We start from the raw sequence: 24,349 nt of genomic DNA on the forward strand, positions 1-24,349 counted from the left end.
GCAATTGTTCTTTCATATCCTTTCTTCCATCATTCATAAGCATCTCAGGCAATCTGGAACTCATGTGTGCATTAACCCCTGCTGTGAAAGGGGCTCAGGAAAGTCCCGTTAGCAGGAGCAGGTGTCAGCCAAGCAAGATCAGTGATGGAGTTATCAAGAACTGCTTCACTGTGGCTAAGGGGATGGTTGGGGGTTCAGAGCACGTGGTGCCCATGCAGAGGACCTAAGGTTCAGTTCTCAGCACCCACACCAGGTAGCTCACAACTATCTGTAACTCCAGTTTCAAGGGATCCAATGTCCTCTCCCAGCCTCTGCGGCACATGTACACACATGGTGTACACACAAACAGGCACACACACACACACACACACACACATATACACACAAAAACAAATTTTTAAAAAAGAACCATTTTAGGGGCTGGAGAGATGGCTCAGTGGTTAAGAGCACTGGTTGTTCTTCCAGAGGTCCTGAGTTCAATCCCCAGCACCTACATGGCAGATCACAACTGTCTGCAACTCCAGCTCCAGGACATCTGACACCCTCACACAGACATGCATGCAGGCAAACACCAATGTACATAAAATATAAATAAATAAATAAATAATTTTTTAAAAGAACCACTTTACTAAACACACTTTTACTGACTTCTGAATCTACCAAATCAATTTAAGCTACCATTTTTTCATATATTTCTACTTGTCTCTACCTGAGTAGGTTCATTCACTGATAAAAGAAGTAGAATCCAAAGAATCCATAAGCAGAGCAGGAAGGCCACCTATTTCCATAATTCTTTTTTTTTCCATGGCTTTTGATGATACTGAGAAAGGAGCTACAATAAAAGTTGTCAGATGCAAGCCACACACACCTTTAATCCCAACACTTGGGAGGTAGAGCCAGGTGGATCTCTGTGAGTTCGAGGCCAGCCTGGTCTAGAGAGCAAGATCCTGGACAGGTACCAAAACTACATAGAGAAACCCTGTCTTGAAAAACAACAACAAAACAAAACAAAACAAGTGTAATATTTGGGCTGGAAGGATGGCTCAGAGGTTAAGAGCACTGACTACTCTTCCAGAGGTCCTGAGTTCAATTCCTAGCAACCACATGATGGCTCACAGCCATCTATAATGGGATCTGGTGCCCGCTTCTGGCCTGCAGGCAGAACACTATATACATAATAAATAAATCTTTTAAAAAAGTTGTCAGATGTAATATTTTCTCTTTAAAGATTTACTTTTGCTGGGAGGTGGTGGTGCATGCCTTTAGTCCCAGCACTCAGGAGGCAGAGGCAGGCAGATCTCTGTGAGTTCGAGGCCAGACTGGGCTACAGGACATCTCTCCAGGACAGGCTCCAAAGCTACAGAGAAACCCTGTCTCGAGAAAAAAAAAAGATTTGATTTACTTTTATCTTTATGTATGTATGTGTATGTGCGCACATATGGGTATGTGCATTTTGAGTCTAGGTGTCTGTGGAGGCCAGGTGCTGAGAACTGAACCTTAGGTCCTCTGCATGGGCACCACGTGCTCTTAACCCTGAACCATCTCTTTAGCCACAGTGAAGCAGTCCTTGATAACTCCATCACTCTGATCTTACCTGGCTCACACCTGCTCCTGCTAACGGGATTTTCTAGTATCTATAGCCACTCAGTTTACTGAAAACACTATTCAAGAATATCCAAAATGGAAACTGAACAAAGAAAGTATAGAAATGAAAATATGTTTATTGCTTCGATGAGAGATAATGTTATTGGCCCTGTTCAAACTATGCATCCTGGGTACGTTTCTAGAGAGCAAGCCTGCTCTGTGGGTTCTCAATTTTTCACTAAAACTGTCTGCAATGGTGCTTAAATCATTGATCTCTCTTGCTATCATCACATGGCTTTGAAATAAATGTTAGAAGGTGGTTATTTAGGTCCTAGTGTTTTAATAACTTCCTTAAAAATATCATTACATTTTTCTTCTGGACATACTGATTTCACATGTACTTGTTATACTGAAATGAATCCGGCCTATAGCAAGGATGTGCTGGGTGTCAACGCCTCTGCAAGCAAGCTCCTTAAGAAAACATACTGCACTTGAGAGCAGCCGTCAAGACATTATTCTATATTTATCCACTAATATAAGCAATGCTTTTGCTTGTGTGTGCCAATGATTACCTTTTAAATAGGATCAAAGTAGTTTTAGTAAGAATCCTGATGATTTATCCTATATTCCATATAAAGTTCACTATGGTAAAAAAGGAAAAACAAACAACAACAAACACATATTCCCTGATTTCTTTTCTCATTCTACACAGCACCTTATACCTGGAGATTCTAAAGAAAAGGAATGTAAAGAACGAGTTTACAGCCCTAGGACCATGGTGACTGGCTAAGGGTTGGCTCCATACACTATTCTTCAGTGAACATAATAACTACAGGTTTGAAAGCTCATATGGAAACTGATGCAAAGCTCTGCCATGAGATTTTTCTCTTTAACCCACCATTTTCCTTCTTCAATATTGTGGGACAGTTTCAGGTTTTGAGTGTTCTCTAGTCAATAATTAACCACTCTTCAAAGAAAGAGAATGGCTACTTTTGCCATCTGTTAGTTTAAAGCTTGAAGCTACAGCTTTCCAGGATTTCTGATTCTGTGGAGTGGGCTGTGCATGGAAAACCCAAAAACTTGGGAGTGGTTTTCGAGAGCTTTTACTTTCCACAGTCCTCCTTACAGGCCCAGGATCCTAATCAGGCTTTTATTTAAAAAAAAATATTTGAGTTGGCATTTTTCTTAAGTTCATTATTGACATATTACCAGAGATATGGAGAAAGGCAATTCTACAAAGAAATCTAGAAAAAAAAAAAAAACAGGTCACTTTTATAAACATTTAAGCTCTTAGACATCGGATGGAGACAGCCTTGACTTTAGGACAGTAGGGGAAATCAGCTGAGGAGAACTAACCTGTTCCTTCCCCTTTATCTGAAATAGCTCTGATGTGGAGCTTTAAAGTAGGAAGGCAAGACAAGAAAGAAAATGAAAGAACAAAATACTGCAGGCAGCGCAGGAAGTAGAAAGGAGAGGAAGGAGGGTTGTCATGGTAACAAGATAAAACCCAGGCTCCTCCCCAAGAGAAAGATAAAAGCTGTTTTTGTACACAGGTCTCTTCTAGCTTTGCTCTGGGTTTAGACTAATCATTTTCATGCCTGGGTGCACTTGTGTGTGCGTACACATATATTATGCACATTCATTATTTTGGTCGAAAAGCCAGTTTAACCCTCTGAAATTCCAATCCTTCTCCAATAATGCATGATGTGTTTCAGTATTAGAGAAAAATGGATGGAGATGAATATTATTAAAAAGCTAAATTTAATCTAAACCTAGAAGAATTTTGAATCTTATATCTTCACCATCTCAATAGCATTATGAAATAAAGCACTATTGGACAATCCTTCTTTATACAAACTAATGAACGTGACAACAATTTTAAGAGACTAGAATACTAACAAAAACACCTGGGGCGGGGGGAACCAAGACAAAAATGCACACACCTGAAATCCCAGAACTCAGGGGACCGAGGCTAGAGGGTGTTCAGCTCCAGGTCATCCTAGACTACATGACAAGAGCCTTTCCCCAAAAACATAGACAAAACCACAGAATATACATATGAACCTACACATATCTATGGATTTATGAATTCTATGTATTTGCTTACTATACAGCATTGAAATATTAGTACATAGCTTGAAGCTAAATAAAAAGGAAAAAAAGAGGAAATAATTTCTTTTTAATGTAAGATTACTTTTAGTGACACATCATCAAAATTATTTTAACAACTATATGCTTGTTGTAACATATTATACCAAGCTAAAGGATGGTCACCCAAAAAAGATTTATCCATATCCTACCACCTAGAATCAATGACCATCACCTATTTGGAAAAGGGATAATTGCAGATAGAATTATGGATCTTAAAAGAACCACCCTGGATTACCTAGGGGGTGGAATTCAGTTCTCTATAGGAGCCAAAAATAAGGTGATGTGAACACACAGGGTCAAAAGCCAGAGATGCCTGTATCTACCAGGTGTGGGAAAAGGCAAGGACCCTATTTTCTCTGATCACTGGTATGACAATTTGATAGACCAGGGCAGTGCCACCAACTTGCTTTGAGACTTCTGCTTCTAGGATTCTGAGAGAATGGATTTGTTATTACCACAGTGAGCAGCTCACAACCACCTGTAACTCCAGCTCCAAGGGGATCTGATGCCTCTGGCCTCCAGAACACCTGCACTCATATGAACACAGCCACATAAGGATACACATTTACATGCCACTAAAATAATAAGTCTTAAAAAGGGGGGAAAGCAAGCAAGAAATGTTAGTTATAAGATGAAAATAATTGACACTAAGATGTGAGATAATTCCATGCTACAGCTGACAATACAGGACAAGAAATGAATGGAACTATGAGAATGACTGAAAGAAATCAATTAATATTCTAGGAGTATGAGTGCACTAGAGATTTATGGGCATTAGATTGTCAGGGAAAAAATTGTATAGAATAGTTAGAATTGAAATTTGGGATCCTAAATGTGGTGAGGATTGGACAGGCTCATTTAGCCACAGTCCTGGTGGACAAAAAGAAGTTTAAAAAAATATGCCATTGAAAAAAATCTAAAAAATATGCCACTGAAAATCTCTCAGAAATGCATATATATCTCCACTAGATATTATTATGGAAAAACTGTTCCTATGGGGGTGTGGCAGTTCTGATGGAGTTTTATAGGAAAGTGTGATTATTTGTAGGTGATACACAGCTATTGAGGGGCAAAGTGTCTTGATGCAGCTCACTTTCAAAAGTAAAACAAAAAAGTGTGTATGTGTATGAGAGAGAGAGAGAGAGAGAGAGAGAGAGAGAGAGAGAGAGAGAGAGAGAGAGAGAGTAACAAAACATTTGTAAAACGTTAACAGTGAAAGGATGTACACGGAAAGAGACATGTATGATATGATAAGGCACTCACAAGTCTCAACCAAGAGATTCCACTTAAAGAAAGCCATCAGAAACTAGAAACAAGAGATGGACAACAGCCAAGTGCTCCTTTGTATGGTATTAATATATAGAAATCCAGAAACTAGAGAACAGCAAGTGTGCTCTGAGTTAAAAAGCTTTTAGTATTACTATGACCAAGCTCCAGTGATATTTGCAACAATTAGCAAGTTTTTGATGTGCTGATAGTTTCTAAATGGCAGCAGCTACAAAGGTAATAAGATATTAAATTCAATTTAACATCATTAAAACACTACAAAGGAGTCTCATCCAAATGCATACGTAACTTAAATCCAATTATATGCCACAGACCAATCATTCACTGGTTAAAAAATAGGACTCATTAGTTGGGCATGGTGGTACACACCTACAATTCTAAAACTTGACAGGAAGCAGCAGGAAGATTACCCTAAGTTCAAGGCCAGCTTAATCTACATACTGAGTGCCAGGCCAACAAGAGCTATATATTGAGGACTGATTTCAAGAAAATGAAAAGGTACATATATGTATGCGTGAGATGCGGGGCACATATACACACATACAGCATATATATGGCATATATGACTCCTAATGTAACCCAGATATTTCACCTGGGAACAGCAACCCATCACTATGGACATGCTAACAAGATCAAAAGAATCAGATGAGTATTATATACACAAATTTGGATATTCAATTTACAAGCAATTTTAATAGATTCCTCAAGGTAATTCTGACTGTATTGGGGGCTCACTTATGCAGTATCTTCCAACTCAACCCTAAACATTCAAGCATTGTTCTGTGCCTGTAATCTTAGAACTCCACAGCCTGACAGGAGGATTGCTGTGAGTTTGAGAATGCTCAGAGTTATACAGTAAGTTCCAGGCCAGGCAGGTCTATGTAATAGTAAGACCCTACCTCAAAATACTTTTTCACATCATTCAAAACCAGTTTTATTTTCTATAAAAAGTGAACATCAAGACCAGTGATAGTTGATGTGATATGACAACTTAATTGGATCACAGGTCAAATGGTTGGTTAAACATTTTTCTAGATGTTTCTATCTGTTTTGAGACAGAGTCTCACTATGTAATCACTGCAGGCTTGGAACTTGATATATAGACCAGGTTGACCTTGAACTCAGAGATCTGATTACCTCTACCTCCTGAATAGAGGATTAAAGTTGTGGAATACCATAACTAGCCTCTTTTTTTCCCCAATAGAACAAATATTTAAATCACTGGACTTGGAATAAACCATTTCCATAAAGTGAAGAGGCTTCTATCAATTCTTAAAGACCTTAATAAAACAAAGACTAAGTGTCATAGACATATCTAGGAAGGTGGACTTTCAATTGAGAAATTTCCTTCATCAGACTAGGCTGTGAGCAGTTAGTGGGGGCATTTCTTAATGACTGACTTACGAGGGGCCATCACCGGGCAGGTAAAGCCTGGGTTATAGACGAAGCACAAGAGGGGAAGCATGTAGCGTTTCTCAGTGTCTCTGCTTCTGATCCTGCCTTTCAATCCGTACCTTGATTTCCTTGACTGTGAACTACAGTAAATAAACCCTCACCTCCCCAAGTTGCTTTTTTGGTCACGGTGTTTACCATAATAGCGGGAGCAAGCTAGGACACTGAGACTGATTTTCACAGTGAAAGAGAGAATTCTTTTTTTTTTAAAGACAGGATCTCCTTGGTCTAGAACTCACCATCTTCCTGGTTCAACCTCCTGAGCATAGGGATTATAGACTTGCACCACCACGTTTGGTACAAAAATTCTGTCAACAGTATTTGGAGACTTGAACTGCAACTCCTTCTAACTCTGGAGTGTGCTGATCTAGTCCATCAGGTTTTGGACTTGCCATACTTCTATAAACACAGGAGCCAGTTTCTTTAAAATTGTGATATATATATACATATATATATATATGTGTGTGTGTGTGTGTGTGTGTACATATACACACATACATATATACATATGCACACACATATGTATATACACATACATATATGTGTATGTGTATGTATATGTATATTTTATATGTGTGTGTATGTATACATCTCTATCCTTTTTTCTACACACACACACACACACCAAAAACAGTGCATTAGCCAGGGTTCTCCAGGGAAACAGTTGACAGGGAACTAGAGTCAACAGGATGCTTCCTTAGAAAACTCTGATATACTATAAAGCATGGCTACTGAAGAAATGAAATAAAACAAACTACACACTGTTCACTATACCTAACATTTGGGATAGTGCTAAATAAATGATTGTAGTTCTTCACCAAAGACTACAAGGGACAACACGAAGCTGTTTCTTTGAGGCCAGATAGACTCCTTAGTTGAAATTCAAACCCAGACATTCAATTAATTCTGGAAAAAAAATCTACCTTCTTTTATCCCTTCTCATTTTTCATACATGTCATTTGAAAATGGGGCTTCGATTCTACAATGCTTAAGAGCTATTCAACTCACAAAGCTCACCTGTTTGAATACCTGCATTGAACCTCTTTCTGAATTAAGTTGGACTTCGAAGCTGTTCATGAGTTGATCCATATCTAGAAAAGATACAAGGGGAAAATAGCTTTTAGAACAATACTGACCCCATTATATGCATAGAGTATGACTCGTACCCTATTAACAGTCTTTCAGATAAAATTTATACCAGAAAGTTATTAGACTATTCTAAATTAATCTACTCATGGTAGAGAACAGCATTTGTCCCCGACGCTAGCTGCCTAGTTCCTATAAGTACTTCCCTTCCTTCATGTAAGTGAATCCATCTTCCAGCCTCTCCAACCTGTCCTATTTCAGTGTTTATTGGCATACTTCAGTTTCCAAAAATTTCCAATCCTGGTCCAGTTCTTGCTTTCACTAAGGACTTTTAAGCTACTATACAGGTATTTACCCAAGTAATACACGTACAAAGACAAACCAACACACCATTTTTGTCTATAGATCTTAAACCTACAAGCCAAGCATGGTTAAAGGCAGTTCTCATCTTCCTCTCTATACAGCTGTCCCTCTTATGAAGAGATGGTGTTAATAGCTTCAGTCAAATACCTTGAACCATCAGTCACCCCATAAAAAGCACCTATGTTTTCCTCTGTAACAGCTTTTGCTTGCTTTACCTACAGTTCAGTTTCACCAGAGAGGCTGAGGGAACAAAGCAAAATCTACAGCTTACCTACAAACTAGCCAGCCAATTTCAGATCACACTTGTGCCTGCTCAACCCTGTCCTGTCTTAATCCACAGGAACCGAAGAAGACCAGACACTAGATGACTTGTAATTAGTCCTAGCTAGAAATAACGACTAGTCAAGGATGATATGACTGCAAAGGAAAAAACAGTTCTGCAACACTCCTCTAGGCTTTTCTGGCAGCAACCAATCAAGCTCGTCCAGCTATTGAGCACCCCCTCTGGATTATAAGAGAATTATCTGACATAACACTTTTTCTACCACCACATCTTTTTCCAACTTAGGAATTAGAAAACACTTAGGTATTCCTTCTAACACCTCTCACTTCATGTTAATAGCACGACATGTGTGTTTCATACATAATCTCTTCAATTTTATTTCACGGTTTCCTACATTTTCCCAACTCTTGTTTTTAATAAAAAGCCCCCCCCCCTTCTTTACTCCCTTTTTCTTTCTGTAAGAATGAGACGGGTTTTACATTGTAGCCTAGGATGGCCTAGACCTCACTGTGTAGCTCAGCCTGGTCTCAAACACAAGCAAATCTTCCTGCCTTTCCCTCCCAAAAGCTGGGATTACAAGCATAAAATACCATACCTGACCCCTTGCTCCTTCTTTGTCAGTATCATGTAAGCCTTCAGAAATTTGTTGAACATCTATCATAGTTTCAGACAATGTCCTTGGTCCTTAGAATACATCCAGGGGCGTATGCTAAGAGCTTAAACTCTGTTAGAAGTCAGTTTTCTGAGTTCTGGCCCTAACTGTTCTTATTCCTTAGTAGACATTTCTCTGCATTGCTCAAACCCTGGGAGGCTCTATAGAAAGAAGCCTTAGGGCTCTGCAAAGGGTAATGTGAACTCCTACAGTTCTAGATGGACAAGCCAAGTTTTACAAAGTCAGAAAATGTGATTCATAGGCGTCTAACTCTCAGATCAACACTCTGCTGCATTTTCTTTGTGCCCATATGCTTGATTCACCTGGAGTCCAAACTGGTAGTATTATGTCTCGTATAGCCTCTGAATTTTCAAATGAAATTGGAGACAACAGTCTCAGCTGTCAAAATTCTCTAAATTCTGATAGTGGCTCAGAAGTCTTCCGTTTATTTCCCAAGGAGGTTTCCTTGTGTATTACTGCTTTTCAACTAGGAATGATTTCCTCATTTCCTGACATTCAATAGATGAAATAATTGATGTCAAGTTCATTGCTTACTTTTTTGTGTTACTGTATCTTGGCTCCAAATACGCAAACCACACTCTTCCTAATACATTCTTCCTCATTTTCTTTCTTTCTTTTGAGATGGGGGTCTCACTATGTTGTTTGTAGCCCAGGCTAGCCCAGAACTCACAACTTCCTTCCTCCCCACCCTCACCCCCACCTTTGTTTCTGAAGTACTTGGATTATAAGTATCACTAGCTCAAAATTTTGTAATAACAAATTTTGTGATAATAACAAATTGGGAAAGGGATTCTGAGTGCCTTGTGAAAATATTTTTTTTTTTTTTTTGGTTTTTCGAGACAGGGTTTCCCTGTGTAGCTTTGCGCCTTTCCTGGGACTCACTTGGTAGCCCAGGCTGGCCTCGAACTCACAGAGATCCGCCCGGCTCTGCCTCCCGAGTGCTGGGATTAAAGGCGTGCGCCACCACCGCCCGGCGTGAAAATATTAATAGCACCAGCACATATTATAGGATTATTATTATTATTATTATAGGATTTTAGGATTATTATTATTATTATAGGATTTCTTAGGTAAATAAATGTACAGGTGAATTAGGCAGTGATGTGCACACCTTTAATCCTAGCACTCAGGAGGCAGGGGCAGGTGGACCTCTGAGTTTGAAGCTAGCCTGGTCTACAGAGTGAGTTCCAGGACAGCCAAGGCTACACGGAGAAGCCCTGTCTTGAAAAACCACAAAAAGAAAGAAAACAAGCAATGTTTTAGAATTTTTGAGATTCCAGATTGCCTGCACGTATGTCTGTATGAAGATGTCGGGTCCCCTAGAACTGGAGTTACAGACAGTTGTGAGCGGTCATGTGGGTGCTGGGAATCGAACCAGAGTCTCCTGGAAGAGCAGTCAGTGCTCTTAACCAATGAGCCATCTCTCGAGCTCCAAGGATTACTTCCATCAGGAAAATCACAAGAGGTACAAAAATACAGTCATATTGGAAAGATCCAAACCACTTAGCATGACACCTATCTCAATTTTTTTTTTTATCAATTTATATTTACAGTCCTGGAGGTTCACATTCTGCAGCATCATCTGCACACTCCTTGGTGATGCAATAACAACTAGCCTAGCCTCTAGTGTTCTCATCAATTTAGCCTCTCCTCAGATGGTGATTTTTAAGCCCCATTTTCTCTTAGACAAGAATAAAACAGATACAGGATCAGAATGATTAAGCAATGCTAAAGCCATGTAAGATGGGAATAAATGGTTGAGCTGGGATTTGAATCCAGGTATGATGCTCAATACCAAAGCTCTTTTTCTACATCAAAATACTTGACCGTTTTCTTCTAGAGATGACATGGCTATTGCCATAAACTCACAGCAGCCGTGGTTACCTGCACAAGACCTACAAAAGTTGAGCATGAATGGAGGACCACAAGGCTCCGCCTCGAAGATGCTATCGCTGCTGAGTCAGAGAAACAGCCTTTGGGGATGTGGCCAATAGTAGGTTGCATTTGTTCCCTCCAGTAGATGGCTCCACATGCATGCACATATCAGTAGCACTAAGTAGACTTAGTGGGTTATTTTTTAAAAAAGAGGAGAAGGAAATGAAGGGGGGGCCATATGGAGGAAAGTTGGAAAGGGGGAAATGAGAGGTAGATATGTTCATATTTCATTGTATACATGTATAAAACTCTCAAAAAATAAAATTTTTAAATGAAAAATAAATATTACAACCCTGCACTTTGGAATGGTTTGGTAAAGTTGGATACAATAATGGAGGTCCTTTCATACCTTCACAATAAGCTCTATTATTGACAAAGAGAGTAAAGGTACCCACTAATTGTGGTATTAATCATAAGAAAAATGTGCAGCAATCACAATTGGCACACAGCACTTAAGTATCAGTTGAGAAAAAGAAGAAAAGGCCATAGTAGCAAAGACTCATTGCTCTGAAATATCATATAAAATCTTACCTTATCCTATCATCTAATTACTTAAGAGAAAATGGAATCTAGATTTTAAATGAAATCCAACTTTAAAATATTGGCAATGAGCCCATTTTTAAGAGTATGAGATTAGGCCAAGTGGCTTGATGCCCTCCATTCATATGTGAAAGCCCTCACTCCTGAGGTGACTATATTTAGAGATATGGCCTTTATGGAAATAATTAAAAGTAAATGAGGTCATCCAGGTAGTGCTCTAATCACAGAAGATTAATCCCTTAAGAAGAAACACAGGAGAGTTCCGTCTCTTCGCTTAGACAAAGGAAGGTATGGAGTATACAGCAGAGAACGCAGCCATCTGTGAGTGAGGAATGCAGCCTCACATCTGCCTATGCTGAACCCCTGAGCCCCGAATTCTAGCCTCTAGAACTAGGAAAACAAAATTTCTCTTGTTTAAAGCACCCAGTTAGTGGTATTTTGTTCTAACAGCTCTATATATACTACTTACTGAGTTTTCAGTCCTATTAGAAACACTACAGATGTTTGGAAATATCCTAAATGTTGATCAATAAAAGAGTGGCTGAATAAATCATAGCTTACCTGTATAGTAAAAAACTATACAGTCACACAGAACAATGAGGCATTTTTATAAACCTATAGGAAAATATCTCCAGTATCTATTTTTAAGTAGGAAAAGCAAATGGAAGAATATGCAGAATGTGTTACTATTTGTGTATAAATGAGAGGAATATAATTAAATTACAATCTCAAAATTAAGATAAAAATATTAGGGGATTAAAAAGGCAAATAAATACGTAGATGAAGAAAAAAGGAAAGTGATATATTTTAATTTAAAATGCATAAAAACAAAAAAGAAAAAAATGAATTCAGATTAAAAAATTGTAAAAGGAAAAAAGTTGAACAATGTGTATGTGTGTATTCACATATACTGTTTCTATTGGATATACTTCAATATCTCCACAAAGAATCATAATAAACTAATAACTTCAGTTGTCTCCAGTGAGGAAGAGTAAGTGGCTAATGGACTAATAAAGGGAGAGTTTTCACTGCGTAACCTTTTGTTTATGTTGGGTCTTGAGCCATATGGAATGTTACCTATTTAAAATACATCTGTTGCCGGGTGGTGGTGGTGGCGGCGGCGGCGGCGGCGGCGGCGGCGGCGGCGGCGGCGGCGGCGCCGCTGCTGCGGCGCACACCTTTACTCCCAGCACTGGAGAGGCAGAGGCAGGCGGATATCGGTAAGTTCGAGGCCAGCCTGGTCTACAAAGCGAGTTCCAGGAAAGGCACAAAGCTACACAGAGAAACCTTGTTTCGAGAAAAAAAAAAAAAAAAAAAGCCTTCTCTTGCCTAGCAAGCACAAGGCCCTGGGTTCGGTCCTCAGCTCCGGAAAAAAAAAAATACATCTGTTAACAAAAAAAGTAAATAAAAGAGAGTTTAAAATTTTTTAGGGAAAACAAAATTTTTGTATGAGCTGTAATTGGTATATAGGCAAGGCCAGGCAATGGTGGCACTCGCCTTTAATCCCAGCACTCAGGAGGCTGAGCCAGGTGGATCTCTGTGAGTTCGAGGCCAGCCTGGTCTAGAGAGCAAGACCCAGGACAGGCACCAAAACTACAGAGAAACCCTGTCTCAAACAAAACAAAACAAAACAAAAAAAGGTATATAGGCTAATTATTTCAGCCTCTGGTCCAAATTAAGGTTGTGGTAGCTTTTAGGATAAAAGAAAAGATGTTAGGAAATAAAGACAAGCAACAAACTCGTTTGCCAACTAGGTGGATAAGGAAACTGAGAAAGAAGAAAAAGCTTGTATTTTGTACAAAAGACATGAGAATCACAACAACCACACCTTCATTTTCTCACTGCTTATACTTTATACTTTCATAAATTCTTAAAGCATTTTCACAAATTAATTTTCACAAGCATTTCACAGTGAGCAGTATGTTCCTCATTGCCATTCAAGTAGTCTCTACTGTGACCTCTAATTCAGAGGAAAACATTCAAATGCATAGTTTAAATAACTTTGCCAAGGTTATGTTAATGGCAAGTTGTAGAACAGGGAAATAGAAAGGAAAAGTCTTGAATGAGCAGTGGGTAACTCTAGAGGTGAAAATGGGCTCTATTTAGAATGCTAAGGTGGTGGTTACAACAAAATATGTGTGGTGGGGGGTTGATTTTTCAAGACAAGGTTTCTCTGTGTAGCCCTGGCTGCCCTGGAACTCACTCTGTAGACCAGGCTGGCTTCAAACTCTGAGATCCACCTGCCTCCAAAGCGCAGGGAGTAAAGGTGTAGGCCACCACCACCACCGCCAGGCAGGTTTGAAACACCTTAACAAGGTGCTAGCGTTGCATTATTTAACCTTCAAACTCTCATAGACTAGGGATGCAGTTCAGTGGCATATGCAAGACCGGTTAAGTTCAGTTCCTAGCACGGCAAAAAGACATATAACCCCCCCCCCCACCAAATCCACATTGCACTTAAAAAAACGTAAATATAGGGCTGGAGAGATGGCTCAGAGGTTAAGAGCACCGACTGCGCTTCCAGAGGTCCTGAGTCCAATTCCCAGCAACCACATGGTAATTCCCAGCAACCACATGGTGGCTCACAACCATCTGTAATCAGATCTGGTACCCTCTTCTGTATACATGATAAATAAATAAATCTTAAAAAAAAGTAAATATACAAATAACATCTTTTAACATGTTATATAGACTATCTAGAATGTTCTGGACATTTATAACTAACTTCCTGCTCAATAATTCATATGTCTCCCCATTCAGACACACAACATTAACAACATTAAAGTAAAATGAAGCATTGAAAATAGCAAAATTAGTGAGACCCTTCACTTAAATACATCATTTACAACCAACCACAAGGGACCATATTATTTTAGAAATAATAGGCTAGATAATAAAGTTGAGTTGGGGTTAATAAAAAGAACAGAAACCCGACTTCTACTTATAAAATCAAACCAAATGTGGTCTCAGATTGTCTTTGGATGAAGAGATAACACCATCTATTCATACTCTACTTAGTAGTTAAATTGTAACCATACTGGATGATCATTTAGGTCAATCACACCTAAGAAGGGTTCTCTTCACTTAAAAAAATATGGCAGTTTAGAATAAGACCTTAGGTCCCCGCGGTGGTGGCGTACGCCTTAGGTCAGTCCCAGCACTCGGCAGAAGCGGATGGATCTCTGTGAGGCCAGCCTGGTCTACAGAGTGAGTTGCAGGACAGCCAGGGCTGTTATACAGAGAAACCCTGCCTCGAAAAACTAAAAAAAGAACTGACCTCAGATCACAATCTACAAAATATGTACCAAGTGCTTACAAGGGAAAGGTAATTAGGTAAGTACTATGAAGACACGACGATATGAGTGTCATCAAGAAGTTCTCAAAGGACTGGAGGCTTCATTATGAATACAAATAGTCAAAATGCAGCAGAGCTTTAAAACAAAAGGAGCTTTAAAAAGTGTTCATGTCGCGTGAGGCAGCAGCGGCGGCTGTGGCGGCTGCGCACGCCTTTAATCCCAGCACTAGGGAGGCAGAGCCAGGTGGATCTCTGTGAGTTTGAGGCCAGTCTAGTCTACAGAGCAAGATCCAGGACAGGCACAAAAACTACACGGAGAAACCCTGTCTTGAAAAAACAAAAAAAAAAAAAAATTGCTCATGCCTATAATTCCAGCACTCAGGAGGCTGAGGCAGGAGGATTGAGAGCCAGGTTAGCCTGGCTACATAGTAAGACACTATTACCGTTTTAAAAATTCCAATGGTATACCAGACACTGATTCCAATGCCCAATAATACTACAAACAAACAAACAACATAATACCATTTTCCCCAGTGCCTGACGTCCAATATGTCAATTTGCTAAATGAATTACATATCCCCAAACTGTTTTTCCTTCATCCAACAATTTAAGCGAGCTCATAAAGTATAACTGACTCAAAGCTAAGGTAAACATATAAATGTCCTGGGCTGGAGTTACAGTTACATGTTAAGAGCACTTCCTGCTCTTCCAGAGGACCCAGGTTTGGTTCCCAGAACCCATGTTAGGCAGCTCACAATCACCAGGAGTTCTGGTTTCTTCAAACAAGCAGCAATGTACTCATCCAGACACATACAAAAGCACATACATAAAAATAATAAAGACAGAAATACGAAAATAAAACCTCTAGATGTATCAAACATTAATAAGGCCCTGCCAGAGTACAAAAGCGTGAGTAGCCAATCTCCACCTCCTTGCAGGAGAAACAGAACATTCTGGAAAGACTAATAATATCTAGTCTTGGTACCATGGCAATAAAAAAACCAAACAGAAGAACCACTAAGAGCTGCATCTCCGAAGTGCGTAGACAAGAAAAATACGGGTGGTTGTGGTGATCACTTTTCCCCCACCAATTTTCCCTCCTATGAGCTCTGAAAGCAAGAGGGCTCTCCAGCATTCTGATGCTGGAAAAATGGAGTGAGCCTTTATGCAATTTGGTCTAGCAAACAGACGAGGTAGTTACATTTGTCACTTACTCTTTTGAAGTGGTATTTCTAGCCGTCCTGTGTTTTTGCCTAGCTGCCCTCTAAGATAACCTGGAGACACACTGTGCCTAGCCTGTCGCGTCAGCAGTTTCCAAGGATTAATGTCTCTCTCATAAGGGTTACCCCCAAACTTTGAAGAAGAGGATGAAGCCATTTCTGAGTCACTGGTTTGCTGTCCAAAGGTCCTGCTGGTTACATCATCTTGGTAAAACTGACCAAAGAATCAGAAGATAGGACGATTAGTGGCCTTTTTTCTTGCAGCTGATAAAATCCAGTGGGAACAACGTTAAATCACAAACAAATAAGACATATATTCCAGCCTGTTTTTGAGCAAACTGTTCACACTGCACAGGTCTTTGCTCCCTTTGTCCAAAATGTGTTTTAAGGACAGCAAAGTACTAATTTGACTAGCGGTGCTCCAGAGAGAAAACCCCAAAGAGTAGGAAAAGAAAGTGAAAAACAGAGCAAGTCGCACATATATCTTCTGAGTAAGAATTTTTAACATGCATCCTACAGAGGAGAAAAGCAAGGCTCGTGGTCATAAAACCAGTTCGTGGTGGTAGGAGGGTTTCAAAGTAGATCTTTTTTATTATCCCAAACCAATATCTTCAGCTTAAAATCCAAATTTAGATATTAGTCTCTTTTTTCTCTTTTCTTTCTCCCTATTACACTAAGTGGCATGCAAGTACTTTATAATTTTTTTTCCCACATGGGCAGTAATATTAGAGAAAATAAGGTATTGCTCCCCTGGCCACCTGTTAGGATATGATTTCGTTTCTTCAAAATTCTTAGGGTCAAAAAAGTCCAAAAAGCTTCACCTGTGGCGAAGCACATCCTTTCACTCTGGTAATCACAGCAATCCCGGCTGATCATCCACCTACAAGAACTCACCTCTTGGCCACATCTTAAGAAGCCTAGATAAGGCTACGCTTTGGCTTCTTCCTGCAACCAAGCTCAGCCCCTCCTTAAAGAGCTGGCACGCCCTAACCAGCTCCTCCTCAGAGGCTCCGGGAAGGGGTCTTGCCATCAATACTAAGAGGCCATGCTCCCAGCTTAACTCTTCACTGCCCCTCCTCCCTCTTTGGAGAATCATCTCTAGGTACCTGCTACCGCTTGGGGGAAGGGAGGGGTGACGTAAGTGGGATCACTGGTCTTCCAAATTCTCTTCTCTCTTACTGAGACTTTGGATGTATGCGGTTAAAACGAACCACTTAAGGAGAATTGAGAGCATAGAGACAGGACAGACTGAAGTAGACAAACCTATCCATTCTTGTCCCCTTTCAGTTCTTCCACAAGGCCCCCTGAAGTACCCCCTCCTCTTAGTCTCGCTTCACAATCCTTAAGGGAAGTCATTTTTCCCTTGAGTTTAATTTGATTCCACATAATGTTCTTACCCTTTCCGCTCACACGCCCCCCATCCCAACACTTCACTGCTAAAACCCAAAGCCAAGTGGGTGTGTGCGGTTGGCAGCGGCGGCGGCGACGGCGGCGGCGCGCGGGGCGGAGGGGGGGGGTTAGTTAGAACCTAGATTGAGGACATGAGAGTGGGTTCTTTCCCGAGTCACTTACCGCCCTTGTCTCTAGCTGAGGACTCCTGAAGTGTCCGGAGCTCATGCGGTCCTCCCGGAGACTCATACTCTTGAGCTGATCTCAAGACAGCTGTTCCCCTCGCACCCGCCCATGTCTGACAGCGCGCCTGGCAACGCGCTTTAGCCTCCTCTTCCTTGGTCCCCCACCTCTCTGTTTTCTCCTGGCTGGAAAAGGATGGGGGGGACGAAAAAGGGAGGGAGTCGATTCAGACCCAGCTGGGCCACCCTCAGAACAAGGGAAACAAAGCTTTCAAGCATCCAAGCCCCGAATCGGGGCGGCGGAGCAGACTTCCTAAAAAGAATCCTCCCACTGCAGCCTTCCCTGTGCTAAAAATACAGCGGCTTCTCCGGAGCGAAGTAGCCAGCGCTAAAGCTCCTGCGTTCCCCTTTTACCTCAACCGATTCAGTTCCGGCCAAGCCCATTCTCCACCCACCCCAGAACTCCTCACACCCTCCCCGAGAGAGCCGGGGTGGGGTCCCGGCAAAGCACCCAAACCTCAGATCACGACTTGAACGCAAAGTTGAGACGGAGGAGTCAGTGAAGACCCGCAAGGAGACAGCGCCAGAGGATCCCCTCCACGCAGCGGTTAGCGCTGCACACCCGGCGCCTTCCTAAAAAGAAAGGAGGAAAAGAGGCCGGCGATTGGTCGAAACATATAGGAAAACACCGACCCAGGGCAGGGGCTCCCACGTTAGTGGCAGGCACTCCCGCTGGACCGAGCTAGAGAGACTTCCCGGTGGTACCTGGCCACCCCACTGGTACACCACGCCCGTGGGGTCAGAACCTGGCGCGCTCGCTCGCTGGGCAACCTGAGTAGGTGGAGTGCTTCGCTCTTTCTCTGGCAGACTAGGCCCAGAAGAGAGGTGTGACTACCATGAGGACTCCACCTAGGGTGGAGTTCCTTAAAAGGGACAAGTGGCCGCTAGAGGGGAGTGGAGTAGGAGGGGGGTGGAGATGGGTGGGGCAGAGAAGGCGGAGGGACAGGGGAGGGGGTGGGGCGAGACCTAGGAGCTGGCCTCGCCCCTGGCGGCGGTCTCTGTTGGCCTCCTGCAGCAGCAGGTACAACTGAAATCAGTTTCAGTGCATCCTTAGTCCTTGCCAGGGGTTTTCGGGCACACTACATGGTCACCTATCCACCAGGATTTAAGCTCTCTAGGGAAGGGTGAGAAGGGTGTGGTGATTGGGAGTAAGGGATGTCTAGGAAGAAAAGGACGGGGAATGGGGAGTGCCAGAAAGATGGTAACTGTAAGCGGATTTTTACCCTCCCAGTTCTCCATGGCAACGTGTGACAGTAGCAAGGACAGAGGGGTCACAGTGTCTTTTTAGGGATGACACTTAAGAGGAAAGGAGGACTGGAGCTGGGTGCATTTTCTAGCACTAGCTAAGAGAAGGTGAGAGTAAAGAGAAGGTGGGGAAAAATGAGTTGAAGATGAATTCCTAACACCCTGTGGCCCTGGCAGGGAGAGTTCAGAAAGGCTTTCTGAGTCTCCCAGCTACCAGCTCTCTAAGAATAGAGTTCTCAACCCCCTGAGACCGCCTCCCAGCCAAGTATTGGCTAACCTCCCTGAAGATCTGAATCCATAGACTAGAAGCCACATTTCCAGCATTTCCCTGCCCTTGCCTTGTAGTCCTTCTCTAGCTCATTTCATGGAAACCCAGGAAGTCACAGACAACCACAGCCTCCTTCCAGTGCCTCTTCCCTATCACAGTTCTTTCAAAGGGGGGGTGGGCAAAAGAGAGAGAAGAAACAAAGGAGAGGAAGGGAAGGAGCAGCCAAGCAAGAGAAGTAATAATAGGCTCCGTGTATTCAGCACCTCGCATGGGCAGTTCACTGGGCCAGGTACCATTACAGTCATCCATTTTCCTTTATTCCTGGGGAAAACCCTGGAAGTAGGTAGCACTATATTTTTATGCCTCATAAGGGAGGACTGAGGACTGAATTCAGGACCTTGTGTATTCTAAGCAAGCACTCTACCACTCAACTGTACGCCAGCTCATTTTTGTTATTGTTTGAGATAGGTAGTCTTACGACAGAGCTCCGGTTAATGTTATAGCCTAGGCTGTCCTCAAACTCACCAGTCTCCTGCCTCAGTTTCACTAGTTCTGAGTTTGCAGGCATGAACTGTCACACCCAGCTTCTTAAGAAAAAGAATAAGGAAACTGAGGGTCACAGCTCAGTATGTGCCCGGAATGTATGTCCGTTTGCTTAATTGCTATGTCTGCTCAGATGTATCTTAAACATCTCCCAGACAATCTGTTCTTTCACGGTAGATCACCAACCACCTAAACATTAAGGCAACACCTCGGAATTCTTCCACTTGCTGTGATGAGGATCTGGACCCTGCCTCTATCTCAAGCAGCAGGGTTTTTCCTGTCCTGCTAGATCTTACCCAGATTTGAAATCTCTGGTAATCCCAGGCCTTTTCCAGCCTCGGGGCCATGAGACAGACACCTTACCTTCTCTGTCTGAAGTGGCTGTTTAAACTCTCTGCCCACCTTTTTAAAAGGACGAACTAAAGGTCATCTCCTCTCCTTATTTAATTCACTCAGGAAGAACTGACCATTTCCTGCTGTACCTCTAGGTATCCACGTGTTGTTATAACTGCTTCTCATTACTACACTATAATGTCCTGGAGGTTAGGCATCAGGTGTTGTTATGTCTGTAATGTAGATGCTGGATATTGTTATCAATAATAGTTATCGAGCAGAAACTATGTGCTGAGCTCTGTTCTAAGATGCATTGAATCATTCTGAGAGTGGTATAGGTAGGTATTATCACTGTCATTTTCATATGTAGAAAGCAAGGAACAAATGTTAAACAGCATGTATATGTACGTGCTATGTGGAAGAATGACCCTGTAGTAGGGGCTTTTATAAATGCCTCACTATCTCTCTATACCCTACATATTCTTTTTTTAAAATGTCATTTATCCCTTGGAGCCTTATGTTCTTAATGTATAAAATCTGGGGAGTATTACTGAAAAAATGATTTATCATTAGTCCAAGGCTATCTTCAGTGATGACAGATAGTTTTAGATTCAAGGATGTCAAACTGTTTATATCAAAGACTAATACACTTTTGTGATGTGCAAAAGGAAGACTGGTAGACTTCTGTAATAAATTTCTACATCAATAGCCACGAGAGAGAATTCTTTATCTATGCTAGGTACACCGTCAGGCCATCATGAAGTCTTCATTCAATCTACACAGGCTCCTCAAGAAGTTGTGTCCTCACCAGGTGGTGGTGGCACACGCCTTTCATCCCAGCACTCAGGAGGTGGAGCCAGGCGGATCTCTGAATTCCAGGCTGGCCTGGTCTACAGAGCGAGATCTAGGAAAGGTGCAAAGCTACACAGAGAAACCCTGTCTCGAAGAACCAAAAAAAAAAAAAGTTGTGTCCATTTGAAGATAATCAAACAGTCGATCCTCTGGCTAAAAGTGTCCCTAGTTATCTAATTTATTTTATGCCCTTGTTTTTGTCTGCCTCAACTGCATTTGTATAGAAAACATTATATCAGATTGGTAAATTCAGATTTTGGAAAAAACAAGTAAATTATTAAACCTTAGATAAATGAACTCGAGACTCTTTTCCACCTATTTAGTCAATGAAATATACTAAGCACCTATGCCCTAGTAAGAAGCATGTTGAACATTAGAGGGAGAAATAAAATCAAGCCACCCATTCTCATTCTCTCTTTCTCTCTTTCTCTCTTTCTCTCTCTCTCCTCTCTCTCTCTCTCTCTCTCTCTCTCTCTCTCTCTCTCTCTCTCTCTCTCTCTCTCTCTCTCTCTCTCTCTCTCTCAAGGACTCCAGAGTAGGAGCCTTTGACTTCATCATACCCAGTCTTTTGGTTCATATTTTCCCTTTGAAGTTTTCAGATATGGAATCCGTCTGGTTTGAATGAGAACTCAAAGGTGACTCACAAGGAACTATGTCCCCCAGTTAGTGGTAAAGATGGAGTTTACCTTAACATGCTTTGTCTCTGTTCTCTATTTCTCCAGACCGTAGCCGGAACCCAGTGCATTGGGTATGGCTGGCCAGCACTCTCCCACTGAGCCCCTCCACACTTGTTCTCAGATCAATAAACAGCATGGTGGATGCCATTTATGTCAGATGGAAAGTTGTGAGGGAGCAGACATGAAGAAGTAGATGCAATGCTTCTTCCTTCTAGGAAGAACCACAGGCTCCCCTTTTCTTAGGTGGCTTAAGAAATAAAGCAAAGAGCAACCTCCAATATCTTCAGCTTGTTCCATTTCACCCCAAGCATAAGGAGCCTGAATGCTGGCAAAAGCAGCCTAAGCTCTCCCCTATATGCTTATAGAATCCGAGGGGGAAGGTGAGGGTTAAATTACAAACTGAACTTCGTGAAAGATGGCAGAGAAGCCTGCAGACACCCAGAGCACACAAGATGCTGTTCTTTGTTGCCCTTCTTCCTCTTCACTCTCCTGCTTCTCTTCCTCCTCCAGAATGCCAGCCAACACACTGCTGGGGTGGAGCCCAGAATGAGGGCTAGAGGGAGAAGAGGAGGAAAAGCCTCAGGAAGAGGCCTCCACCCTCCCGGCTCCCAGCAGAACAACAACAACAATTGAAAATTCTTGAAGGGCTGGAGCTAAGGAGAAGGTGGGGCAGAAAAAAAAAGGGGGCAGAAGAGGATGATGAGGAAAGGCAGAGACGAGACAAGGGAGGAGATTTAGGGGGCAAGCAGGGTAAAGCAGCCTGGGGGACAAGGAAGAAGGTAAGAACGGAAACAGAAAACTTGGCCCTCTTATAATATGTTGTTCCCGGGGCAAGACTGTTGCCAAAACCAGTGCATAGCTCAGACCTAGTGGGAACAAAATTGCCCTCCTCACCCACTTTTTTTTTTTGCTCTGCATTCCCCAGGGGGTATAGTCTCCCTGCAAGCTCAGCTAGGAGACCTTTTGCCTCCCTGCCAGTGTTGAAGCACTGTTGAGTTCCTCCCATGGCTCAGAGGACATCTCGAAGGTTACTGGCAGCAAAAGATAAGGATAGTAAGAAAAGGAATGTCTATTTCGCTGAGAGGAGAAGACCGGGAAAAAGACTTGGTTTGTAAGCTATGCAACGTTGAGCAAAAGCGTTCACGTCTCTAAACACCAGTTCCTACAGCGATTTCTTTTACAGAGATACTGTTAGCACTGACTTCACAGAGCTGTCAAAAAGATTAAATAAGACACAGAGGAGGCTTTGCAGTGACTATCGAATTTGAGTTTGGGGGCTTCTTTCCCAGAGTGGAAGGAATCAAACCGTTTTTTTTTTTCAGTCTCCAGAGTTCTATCAGCAATCAGTCCCGGAAAAGCCTACCTCAGCCCGATGAGATTACCGCCTGCAAAGCACACTGCTTGGCACAAAGGAACCTCTCAAAGGTTAACTAGTATTACTCTTAACAATGGAACCTCTGAACTTTGAGTCTCCTTTTTGGCCACAGAAGTTGAAGCAATGGCCCATATTCTTTGTATTCCCTTTCCCTATACACCTAAATACACCAATTTACAAAATTAGCAAGCAAACTGTTTGCTCTAAGGCATCCAGAGGCACAATTAAATTCACCTTAGGAATGTCCAGTGGGCCAGGAGTGTATGGCCAGAATTTGAAATCCTCCTGGCATAACACCATCCCAGGCAAGCTCTAGCAGGCCTACAAACTCCTATAAATTTAGTTGTGCCTTAGGCCACTAACTATGAATAAAACGCTTGATTAATTGTGGTAGTGTGGTGGTGGTGGTCATGGTGGTGGTGGTGGTGGTGGTAGTAGTAGTGTATGTGTTAAGACAAGAAGTTGGGCTCCCATGGATTTTCACACTACTTAGACTACAGAAGTTACCACACCCATAAATTGGAGGAAGGAAGAGCCTTCAACAGTGAGCAACCAAGTCAAACCAGAAAAACTGGGAGCCTCGGCCTCACCTGAAGGAAAGGTGTCCTTGTCCCTTGATTGTATATTCCCGAGTCAGTATAACACTTGAATACTTGCTTTCATATTCCCCAAATAAACATATGAGATTAGGTAAGGAAATATCTAAATAGGACAGAAATGTCTTTATTACTACGGTAGTCTAGGAGTGCTAGGTCCCCAAGGGCACAAAAAGCAGCTCTCATGTCCCCCAAACAGGTAAGAAATGGGCCCTGACGCTGGAAAGTAAAACAGAAAATCTGAATGGGGTTCTGCCTATGGTGCTTTCTCAAAATCTTTCTTAACACGCCTACTAAAAGTACTGAAGCCTCAAGCTTTATTTCCTTCATTTCCTCCTTTCACCGAATAGCCGTGCATTGTAGTAGTTTTTACCCCTCAAGTCAATCCCACAAATCCAGTCTAAGCAGCCTGATGGGGAGTGACAAGGACAGCGCTTTACTCTCTCAAGTCAGTACAGTAATGAATTGAAATGAGGATGGCAGGCAGATTAGCAGCGGCAATTCACTTCCTAAAATGAGATAAATGGTCTGATCGGGGATGAGTGTCTAATTAGTATGCCACGGGGATACACCTATTTACATGGTAGAAACACACAATTGAAATGGTCAGGGCTATGTGGCCAAGTGGAGGAAATGTGCACAAATGTGCTGAAAATAAAATGTGGGAGACACAAATCCTTGCAAGACTTACTCAACCCAGTTACAGAATGTCAGTGTGGGAAAGGCCTGAAGATGTTATTTCAGTAAGTGTTTTCAACATGTGGCGTGTATGCCAATAGTTCTATAAAGGATCATTTTGGGTGGCACACAGATAAATATTTTCCCATACTGTGTATTTACTTTTATGGTAACCTTCTATTTACAGAAAATAAAACTGGCTTTCTGTTTTCAGCCACACTATTTTTGTAGAAATTTATTTTTATTGAAGTAAGTTAGTTCATTTAAAGAACAATAAGTAAG

At 41.9% G+C, this 24,349-nt stretch overlaps 1 protein-coding gene across 7 annotated transcripts in view; it reads right to left on the reverse strand.

The window, feature by feature from the left end:
* Klf8 (KLF transcription factor 8) overlaps window positions 1-24,349 on the reverse strand; it is a 162,686-nt gene that overhangs the window by 15,037 nt on the left and 123,300 nt on the right. For 2 of the 7 annotated variants that reach the window (XM_042269165.2, XM_042269163.2), the window contains one exon: window positions 7,492-7,565. In XM_042269165.2, coding sequence (XP_042125099.1) covers window positions 7,492-7,563 — 72 coding nt within the window. In that variant the 5' untranslated portion in view covers window positions 7,564-7,565. Of the gene's footprint in view, window positions 1-7,491; window positions 7,566-14,468; window positions 14,545-15,863; window positions 16,084-17,441; window positions 17,637-17,957; window positions 18,074-18,205; window positions 18,332-24,349 lie in introns of those variants that run through there. The other 5 variants (XM_076562820.1, XM_042269164.2, XM_076562822.1 and 2 more) reach the window with 5 other exon arrangements.

The sequence above is a fragment of the Peromyscus maniculatus genome, chromosome X (genome assembly GCF_049852395.1).
Source record: "Peromyscus maniculatus bairdii isolate BWxNUB_F1_BW_parent chromosome X, HU_Pman_BW_mat_3.1, whole genome shotgun sequence".
Classification (NCBI taxonomy): domain Eukaryota; kingdom Metazoa; phylum Chordata; class Mammalia; order Rodentia; family Cricetidae; genus Peromyscus; species Peromyscus maniculatus.